The 9786-nt window shown below is 52.5% G+C and overlaps 4 protein-coding genes across 4 annotated transcripts; 1 reads left to right on the top strand and 3 right to left on the bottom strand.

Moving 5' to 3' along the window:
- On the bottom strand, positions 1-765 carry T310_8384 (uncharacterized protein; the record flags this gene model as incomplete). Its single annotated transcript, XM_013468836.1, has 2 exons — positions 1-415; positions 505-765. Coding segments are annotated over 2 exons (676 nt in total), but the record flags the coding sequence as incomplete, so codon positions are not given.
- A 530-nt stretch (positions 766-1295) lies between these two features.
- T310_8383 (Dynactin Arp1 p62 subunit RO2) lies at positions 1296-2946 on the top strand (the record flags this gene model as incomplete). The annotated part of the gene is made up of 2 exons (XM_013468835.1): positions 1296-1663; positions 1740-2946. The coding sequence occupies 2 exons, from the start codon at positions 1296-1298 to the stop codon at positions 2944-2946; spliced, it is 1575 nt and encodes a 524-aa protein (XP_013324289.1).
- A 1409-nt stretch (positions 2947-4355) lies between these two features.
- On the bottom strand, positions 4356-5266 carry T310_8382 (40S ribosomal protein S7e; the record flags this gene model as incomplete). The annotated part of the gene is made up of 3 exons (XM_013468834.1): positions 4356-4722; positions 4805-4887; positions 5111-5266. The coding sequence occupies 3 exons, from the start codon at positions 5264-5266 to the stop codon at positions 4356-4358; spliced, it is 606 nt and encodes a 201-aa protein (XP_013324288.1).
- A 655-nt stretch (positions 5267-5921) lies between these two features.
- On the bottom strand, positions 5922-6944 carry T310_8381 (RAB GTPase Vps21/Ypt51; the record flags this gene model as incomplete). Its single annotated transcript, XM_013468833.1, has 3 exons — positions 5922-6565; positions 6720-6783; positions 6864-6944. 3 exons carry the CDS (start codon positions 6942-6944, stop codon positions 5922-5924), a joined length of 789 nt encoding a protein of 262 aa, XP_013324287.1.
- Between the last annotated feature and the right edge of the window lie 2842 nt (positions 6945-9786).

The following is a 9786-nucleotide window of genomic DNA, read 5'->3' as shown; positions in this document are numbered from 1 at the left end:
CCAGCTGCAGCGACGAGCGCAGCTCGAAGAGGGTGTCGCCGCCGAACATGGCCGCCAGGAACGGACAGTCCGGTTTGAGGATCGAGTTCACCTGCGCGAGCAGCGAGGGCAGGTCGTTGATCCAGTGGATGGACAGCGACGAGAGTACCAGGTCGAACGTCTCGGGCGCGTACGGCAGCGTCTCCAGGTCCGCCACCACGTCCCGCTGGATGTCCAGCTCGCGGTTGAACGGCAGGTCGGCGTCGCGGTGCAGCAGCGCGTGCGACGTCTCGACGCACGTCAGCTTCGAGATACGCGTCGCCAGTGGCGGCGACGTCTCGACCGCTGGGTCCGGGTTGGGAGCTGTCAGGGCGCGGGCGATGTTGCAGCTGTTGGCGCCGAGATCGAGGACATGGGAGAAGGTTCGTTTGATGTCCTAGATGAGTCGAGTCAGAAAATAAACCAGATACTTCAATTAGAGCAAAGAAAAAAAAAAGAAGAGAGAGATTGCTTTAAGGCACATACCAACAATCGCTCACATAACCTCGTCGCTACCTCATCCTTGAGATAGTCCACCTTCCGGCTCAGCTCCACGTCCCGCGCCGCCCTGTCCTTCTGCAGATGCTTCACTTTGCGGTTGAAGACTTCCAGATTTGGTTTCCCAGGGCTTTGGACTGCGTAGGTTCTCGATCTTGCAGCAGATGCAGCAGATGCAGTTGCTGTTGCAGCATACGGCCGCCCGCGGCATGCGAATGCGAATCTCGAGATGAAAGGACGGAGGGACATGGTATAAGACAAAAAGATATTCAATGCATTTTATTATTCTTTTCTTTGGTAGATTATTCTCCCGTCGACAAATGTTTGCACCGGGAGAGAAGTCCGTTCTGAAGCAATGAATTGTTCGCGCGGAAGCTCAGGTCAATTCAAGATGATTTATTTTATCGCAGCTCCACATTGGCCTGTAAACTTCCGCGACAGTTTTCTCCGCCCCGCGGGCTACATACGGAGTACGGAGCTTCCACTCCGCAGTCCGGACCACTAGCTGTGGTGGCCACTGGTTGGTACAAAATACCTTGTACTGTACGTCTCTGTCGTCTCTAATTTTTGACTGGGGTTTTAGATCGCTATACCGCGAGTTGCAGAGGTCACGACCCGCGCGTGTTGTCAATCACCTCTGAACGTTCAATTGTCGCGTAAATAACTGACCGCATTTACCTGCAGGATATCTACAGAAGTGACACTGGTCTGCAAGAATGATGCGATCTTAGCACCAGCCTGGAATCGGAGTTTTACTGGCTTTATTTTCACGCTACACCATGTCGCGTCCATTCCCCTACACCTACATATCGTGTCCCTGCGCGGAGACCCGAGTCACCGAACCCGCTGCGAAACGGGCATCGAGGGATCTGTCGAGCAAGAAGACCTCCCCCGGCCAGCCGGATGAAGAGCGGCGAAGAGAAGAGCAGCAGGACCTGGACGAGGAGGACGACGAGGAAGAGCAGACCTTTGACCCCCGATCGCCGCGCGCCAACTTCTCGCTATACCCCCCCGAACAGCTCCTCTACTGCGAGGACTGCCATCAGATAAAATGTCCGCGATGTATCACGGAAGAGATCGTGTGCTGGTACTGTCCGAACTGTCTGTTCGAGACGCCGAGTAGTATGGTCCGCAGTGAAGGGAATCGGTTTGTTACCTATACCTCAGGAGGTTTTTTTTTTCTCGGAGACTTGACGTCTAGTCTAATGATTGTCGTCTTCTAGATGTGCGCGCAATTGCTTCAACTGTCCCATCTGCACCGCACCGCTGGCGGTAACGACTCTCGAGAACACGACCGAGAATGCCGCGCAACAGGGTCCCTGGATCCTGGCTTGCGGGTACTGCATGTGGACGACCCTGGACATCGGAATCAAGTTCCACAAGCCGACCAACATCTGCGCCCAGCTCGCCAAGTTCTATGAAGAATCCGGCGCGACAGCCGGGCCCGACCTTAAGTCGCCGCTGTCGAGCTTCACGTCAGCCAAACTCGACAGCCCCGTCTGGGAGGAGGAGCAGAAAGAGCAGGACACTGCTTCTAATTCTCAAATACCGGAAGAAGAAGAAGGGCAGTCGACGCTCGATCCCAATTCGAGATTTGCCGCCCTGAAACGGTTCTACCAGAAACAGATCGAGGAGACTTCTGTTTCTGCCACGGACCCTCTGGGAACGGACTTTGGAGCAGCGTTCTCCTCGCCCAGCGCATTGAATCGCATCATGTCGCTGTACACATCCTCCTCGCTGAGCGGCCTGTACGGCGGGGGCGCCAAAAAGGCCAAGTCGAAACCTCCAGTGATGCGCGAAGCGCTCACGGCCGCAGAGGGACTCAAAATCGCCTCTCCGGAGAGCGAGCGGGCGATTATCGAAAAGATGGCCTCGGAGGACTGCGGCTGGGACGGGATGCTGTCGATGGAGCAGCGGGCGTTCCAGTCCCCTGACGCGCGGTTCGTCGAGGACCTCCGCCCGCTGCCCGTCCTGCTGCGGACGAAACGCTCCAAGCGGTGCAAGTCGTGCAAACACATCCTCGTCAAGCCGGAATTCAAGCCCGCGTCGACGCGGTTCCGCATCCGCCTCATCGCGCTGAGCTACATCCCGCTGCCTACGCTGCGGCCTCTGGTGCCGACTCCTCCGTCTCCGTCTCCGTATCCAGGGCAGACGACGCCTGGGATATCTACGACTACGACACCGCAACCACCACCACCACCACCACCACCAAACCTGGACGCGCTGCCCCCTAACCGACCCATCCAGTACCTCCTCACGCTGAAGAACCACATGTTCCGACCCCGTGCGCGTGACACTAGCCACACCATCCCTAACCCCGGGTCGAGTAGCGTCCAAAGTGACGATCCTCTGTCCACAATTCGACCTCGGCGCGAACAGCGACGTCTGGGACGAAGCATTACAAGCCCCTCCTGCACCAGCACCCAGTAGTAGCACAACAAGCGGAACATCCCGCTCGGGAGTAAGTGTCTCTGCTGCTGCTGCTGCTACCAGCGGATACGAAAAAGTCGCCGAAGCAGGCAAAGTCTGGGACAAAGGGCGGAACTGGACGACGGTAGTGCTAGAAGTCGTACCGGGGACATTACCTGGATCATCATCCGACGACGACGACGACGACGACGACGACGATGTCAACTCCTCCTCCGACAAGGACAAAGATGATACTCTCCGAGAAGACGAAGACGTCCTCGAAATCCCCGTCTTTGTGCGCTTAGAATGGGACACGGAGAACCAGATGATGGACCAGGACCAGGATCAGGATCATCCGCAGAAAACATCGTCACGAGAAAGGGAGAGAGAAAGGGAAAGGGAAAGAGCGGGACAGAAACCTGAACTCGTCAAGCGGGAGCTGGCGTACTGGATGGTTCTGGGCGTGGGGAGGATTGCGCGTGATGCTGGGGTGTGGTGTAGTAAGGAGTCACTGGAGATAATAATAATGATATGATATATGATTGGTATATATATGTAGGCGTAGTAGTCTTCGACCTTTTCTTTTTTTTTCTCGTTCTCTCTCTCTGTTTAGATGTATATACATACGTACGTACATAAAATACCAGTATCTAATGTACAGTACAGTAGTAGTAGTATGTACATAGTTGCAGTGATATATACCTATACCTATACCTATACCATACGTAATTAATTATAACAGTCATAAGTATAGAATAAAACTATATATAGCCCTAAGAATAGATTTTTCAGCGCTAAAGATCTTTATTTTATATATATACGATACGATACGATAAGATATACCATACCTCGCGTCTACGATACGTTCTGAATAGAGCTTAGTTAGGGTTAGATACCTAAGGTTAGTACGTGACAGGTTCAACTAAGTTAGTCTTGAACTGATTGATATCAATATTATTGAATTGATATTGACATTATTGAATTGGCATTGATAGTGATGTTGATATTCATATTGTCAAGTCAAGCATGATCATGATCATGGTCATGGATCATATCATGGGCACATGACATGATGACATGACATGCTTGCGCAATGGAAGTTGTCAGTGAGTTGGTCGGCTGATTGCTGATACCTATGTATCAACCCGTTTGGTTTGATTTGATTTGTTTCATTATTGCACCGCATCCATCCCTTTTTAAACCTCCTCCTTCCTTCCTGATTTTTGTCTGTTGTGTGTCATAAAAAACCAGCCCTCCATTTACAGTTCTAGTTGACAACCACTTCATACCCACGAGTGGAAAGCAGCAAAAATCTTTGACATAAACAGGCTCCTAGGCTCCCTCATTCCGGAAAAGAAAAAAACAAGAGGAAGGGAAAAAAGAATTTTTTTTTCATTTCAAATCATATTCCTCCCTTTCTTTCTCTCTTTCTAGTAATCGGAAATGCTGCTCTGAGGGAACTCGAACACCACGTTGCGACCCGTCAACCGCCGGTAGACCTCTGCGTAGGCGTCCAGACGGTGGTCGACACCACCACGCTCCTTCTCGTCCAGGATGACCTTGATGACCTTGCTGCCGTCCTCCTTGGTGCGAACACGCTTGCCAACAATCTCCACCGGGTAGACGATGTCGGACAGAATGGCGTCGTGGACCGCGGTCAGAGTGCGCGAGCGCGGGCGCTTCTGGGTGAGCTTGGTGCGGGAGCGCGTCGAGCGCTTGGGACGCGGCAGGATGCGGCGCGAGGCAATGATGATCACATGGCGGTCGGAGAACTTCTTCTCGAGCTCACGGGTGAGGCTGTCGAAAAAAAAAACAGCGTTAGTCTTGTTGAGTTGACTAGACACTCCAACGATGTAGATGGACTAGGTCGTAGGCATACCGCTGCTGGATCTTGTGGAAGCCCTGGAGCAGAGGCACCGGGACGAAGATGGCAATGGCCTTCTTGCCGTGGCCGACCTCGATCTGTAATGTAAATTCTGGTCAGCAATGCTCCTCGAGAAGATCCAACAATAATTGCAGTCTCAGAGCCGCTCCTCGCATGTGTTCATAACATATCACGCCGACACAATTGTTATTTTTCCTTCACACAAAATATTCCGACCCTTTTGATATTTCTCCGAACAGTACAACTCGTCCTTCCAATTGACAAGTAAAAACAGACGAACGGAATATGCTAGCGTCTTACCTCACGAGCCGACACGAACTGCAGAGGGCGCAGAGACGTCTTCAGGTCCTGGGTGTTGTTCTCGAGGTCGTACAGAGCATTGGCGAGCGAGGTCTCCAGCTCGGAGGGGCTCTGTCTCGACGGGGAGTTGGCGGCGATCTTGTTGAGGGCAGCCATGATTGCGCGGTGCAGACAGGGGTAGTGCTGATCCTGCGTGCGGCTGCTGCTCTTCCTTGTCGCTTATCGTGAAGGCGAAAAGGAGGGAAAGGGAGGAGGAAGTTGGATGTCAAGACTGGCACTCGAGAAAGCACACACACGGAGGCCGCAAACTCCGGGCTGTGTGCGGTCGCTTTCGTGGGATCGCCAATCTTGGCGCGCGCTCGCTTAGGGTGTGCCGCTTAGCCCTGGTCGGCTAGCCCGTGCCCGATCGGGTATGGCGTGTCCCGTGACCTTGTTGCCCTTGAGATAATCAATTGGCCAGTAATCCGCCTAAGCATGCAGATATACCTCGAAGCAACCTGCCTACCTAGGTAGGTAGTCTCTTAGTGATGGTAAGTTCAGTGTTGGTCATATCAATAGGAAGCAGGTCTATACTACACTACTTAGATCGATATGATCAAGTAGATTGAGTCGATTAGAACAATCCTTCAGGTAGCTATTAACAGATGAAGCACATAGCTCAAAAGCAACCATACAATAGACAGGCAAGAAACTAGATATATGAAGAGCGAATGAACTTGACACGATACGCCGGTGACGAGACCCCCTGAGAAGAGAATGACAAAGAACAAAGCCAACATTAAGCGAAAGCAAACAGTAAGAGAGCTCATAATCAACAAGCGCAGCCGTCCTTTGCGGCTTCGACGCTCCGGTCTCCCAAGTTGACCCTCGACTCTTCTCCCGGTCTTCCGGCACCCAGGCCGCTCTGACCGGCACCAGCACCTCGAGCTCCCTTGAGGCTGCTCTCGGGAATGGCGTTCGCAATGGCAGTGAAGACCTCGGTCACGTTGACACCCGTCTTCGCACTTGTCTCGAAGAACAGCAACCCTTCTTCCTCTGCATAGCTGCTTGCCTCACGAGTCGAGACCTTCCTCGCGTCCGTCGTCGCGTTTTCCTGCTCTTCATTGTTGTTCTCGCCTGCCTCGTCCTCGGCTGCAGCGTCGGCTCCCGGCGCCTCGGCTTCAGCACCAGCAGAGGAATCGGCATTCCCACCGCTCCCGTCGCTCGTCAGATCCAGCTTGTTACCGACTAGGGCAATGACAATGCCTGGGCTTGCTTGCCGTTGCAGTTCTGCCACCCAGTGCTTGGCCTTGACCAGAGAAGACGGCTTCGTGATATCGTATACCACCAGTGCGGCTTGGGCATTACGGTAATACATGGGAGCAAGAGAGGCAAAGCGTTCCTGTCCGGCAGTGTCCCAGATCTCGAACTTGATGGTGCGCGTTGGTAGGGAGCATTTCTGCGTCAGGAAGGCAGCTATATCCAGTAACAAATTAGTCCACGCCAGAAGAACAAACTTTGAGAACTATTTGTCGAAAAGAACTGTATCAAACCAAGATAAGACGATAATATAATGCACTGTCAGAGACGGGAAAAAAAAGGCTTAGGATAGGAGAAGAAAAATCCATACCGCCTATCGTAGGTTCCTTGTTCTCCTGGAAATCATTGTTCACGAAGCGAAGTACTAGCGACGACTACCACAACACCACTTGTCAGTAATCTTCCGACACAGACGGTTTGTCCAGCATAGAAAAACCGCATGTGGATATCGTACCTTCCCGACGGCGGCCTCTCCAAGTAGCACGAGCTTTACGCTACTGCTCGGCTTCGGAGCATTTGCGGCTGAGTCTGACATGCTGGTAGGAGCCCTTGAGAGGATGGGGGGCCTCGTCCACGGATCAGAGACTTGCTTTGCGAAGAAGGAAAGGGCGGTTCGTAAAGAGGATGTGTCGAGACGAATAGACCTTGTTCAGGTTTCGGCTGCGGAGGAAATGTAGGCAGCGAGCTGAAACACAAGGGTATCGGGGAGGGTGGCACAATAAGGCGAACAACAAATGTGTCTCAACCCGCAAGCAGGGATTTGCTCCGGGAGGGCTGGTACTTGCTGACACCAGAGGAAATACGAATGCGAATGTGATCCTGATGCCGGATGCTGAAGGAGAAGCAGACAGCAACAGCCGTCACCTTCGGGACGGAGCCGACGTACGTCGTTATGGACGTTCAGCTGAACGGGGTTTAGCGTGCTGCGGTGCTGAGCGGATCCGCTCCGAGTCCTGCAGGTCACGGGACGTTCCGCACTCCGGTCCGCGAACAAGACGCGAGAAATCGCAAGTTTTGCTTCATGAATTGATCGTATGTGAGGAAATTTGGCTGATATAGATTCCCGGTAGATTGCGGTCTGATGGTCATTTCACATTGCGTTCAGAACATCTGACCAGTGCAGCGCTTCGGTTTTCCTAAAATGCCATTCGGATGCCAAGATCTGTAGACAAGGTCGACATGACGTAAATTGCGAGCTTTTCACTTTTATCTGCTCTCAGATTTTACACAGTAGCTCATCCTACATTATTCCTTTGAGTGATGCTCAATACACAAGGATTTCGTATTCTAAAAATTGAAAGAATGGTGTCTAAGTATATCGAATTTCGCATTTGAAAAGATTCATTAAGAGATTAGTATCTAATAGGTAACTAAGTAGACAAGGGGACCGGCCCCCAGAGCTGTAATCAGATCTTGTTTCGTGATGCATGTCCTCGGCCCCAGTCCCGGACGCCTTGAGGTGAAGGAGCGTCGAGGGTCCCCTTCTTTGCCACATTGTCGAATATTGTACAGGAGTATCAGTCTGAAAAAGAAAAAAAATGCAAAGAGAAAAAAGATGATAAAGAAACAAGGTGACCGCGAGGTCGAAAAGTCTAGATCCTGTGGTATCTCCCAAGTTTTCCCATGATATCCGCCCATCTATATTCAGAACGCCGAAGAAAAGCAGATAGCCCACACAAAATCACTTTTGCCGAGTAGTCGAAAGTTATCGTGAACCAAGAACACGAAAGAACGGGATGATCGGATCGCAAAGAAAATTCGCCGAAACATGACCGAAAATTCGATGATGCTGAGACAGAAAGGATGAGGAACGACGGTTATTAAAAGCGGTAGTGGTAAAATCGAAGACTAGTCCATGATCACAGAAGGCAGAAGACAAAGAATTCCCAGGTGCCTGGTGATCAGGTCAGTGAACAGAATCCAGAGACAGAGAGCAGAGTATGTAGGTGAAAACGTACCGGATACGATGAGCCTCGACACTCTCGTCCGGACCACTCCCATTACGAGTCGGTGGGTATAGGTAGAGTAGATAACAGAGCAGTCCGAACTGGAAAGTCAAGTCGTAGGCGTCGATCGCAGTAGGCAGGTTTTCGAAACCATTGTTGGTTGCGAAGACTCCGGACGTGTTTACCGGGGAGTTGGAGGAGGCGGAGGAGCACCGGGCTTCTTGACCCCAGTGGTATCATAGGCACCACGGCCCATGTTGGTCGCCGACAGATCTCTGAGTATCATGGTGGAAGCCTTGAGAACGCCCATTGTCAGCTGCTGTTCTTGCTGGTATCCCTTGCAAACTCGAAAACAGGATAGATGGAGGGGGAGGCCAGTGTGTTATGTAGGAAGCCACTGCCACTGGGACCAACACACACACACACACTCCAGGAATGGGGGACTCACCTTAATATGTACGTTGAGATACACACAAAGAAAAAAAAAGGAAACCAAAAAAAAAAAAGAAATCCCAATCTCAATCCACGAAAATCGGCCTATGACAATTCCGAGCCAGCTGGCGAACTGTCACTGGAACGCACAGGGGTTCCCGACAAGGCCGACAGATGCAGGCGAAGGTGTAGGTGCAGGTGCAGGGCCAGATCGGGCGAGGCGATCTTTTTGAAGTGACTCCCACACCCCCGTAATTAGGGTGGCACCCTGGAGATTCTCGGCGTTCAGGCAGGAATGTGACGCTCCCAATAGACTGCAGAGGGCGGCGGAGGTGGAGCCGGCAGGGAGATGTTCGACAGGTCGCTAATGTACAGACTGCAGCCGGCAGCGACGGAAGGAAAAGCGCCTGCAGGCTGAGTTTATCGAGATTTGGCGACGATCGGAAATGTGGCGAGTAAAGCAAGAATATTACAGATCGGCGGAGCTCTAGTCGAGAGAAATGCAGGCAAGGAGGCGCAGGCAGAACGGATGTGACACAGAACAGGGACGATGGCAGGCCCGAACAAAAATCAATGTATCGCAAGGGAGGAAGGCGCGCCGGCCGCGACAGGAATAGGAAGGAACAAGGGAGAGAGCCGAGGCGACGAGAGAGGAGGGCGGGCCGGGGGGTGAGCGCTGCCAGATGAGGGTGTGTGAGAGAGAAATCAGAGCAGTCACAGAACTTAAAGACAGAACGGGGGACGGGCGTCTAGCGCATATTATATATATGTATCCTTTTTTTTTCTCCCTACTGGATGTGATGACAGGAGGAGCTAGCCTCCAGCTTGCTACGTCTAGCCGGGGAGAGCCGTGTGTACTTTGTTTAGGACGGGGCGTTTGCTGGGACGATTGGGCCGACCCGGGGGACAGGTACGCGAAGCAACGGCGAGGGCGCGCCCCTTTCCAGGCTTGCGCTTGGCCCGGGGGGGCAGTAGCCGGGCGGGTCGGGCGCCCCTAGA

The sequence above is a fragment of the Rasamsonia emersonii genome, assembly GCF_000968595.1.
Source record: "Rasamsonia emersonii CBS 393.64 chromosome Unknown ctg1118621760731, whole genome shotgun sequence".
In the NCBI taxonomy this organism is placed as follows: Eukaryota; Fungi; Ascomycota; class Eurotiomycetes; order Eurotiales; family Trichocomaceae; genus Rasamsonia; species Rasamsonia emersonii.
Note: the sequence above shows the minus strand (reverse complement) of the source record. Positions and strands in the feature narration are given on the sequence as shown.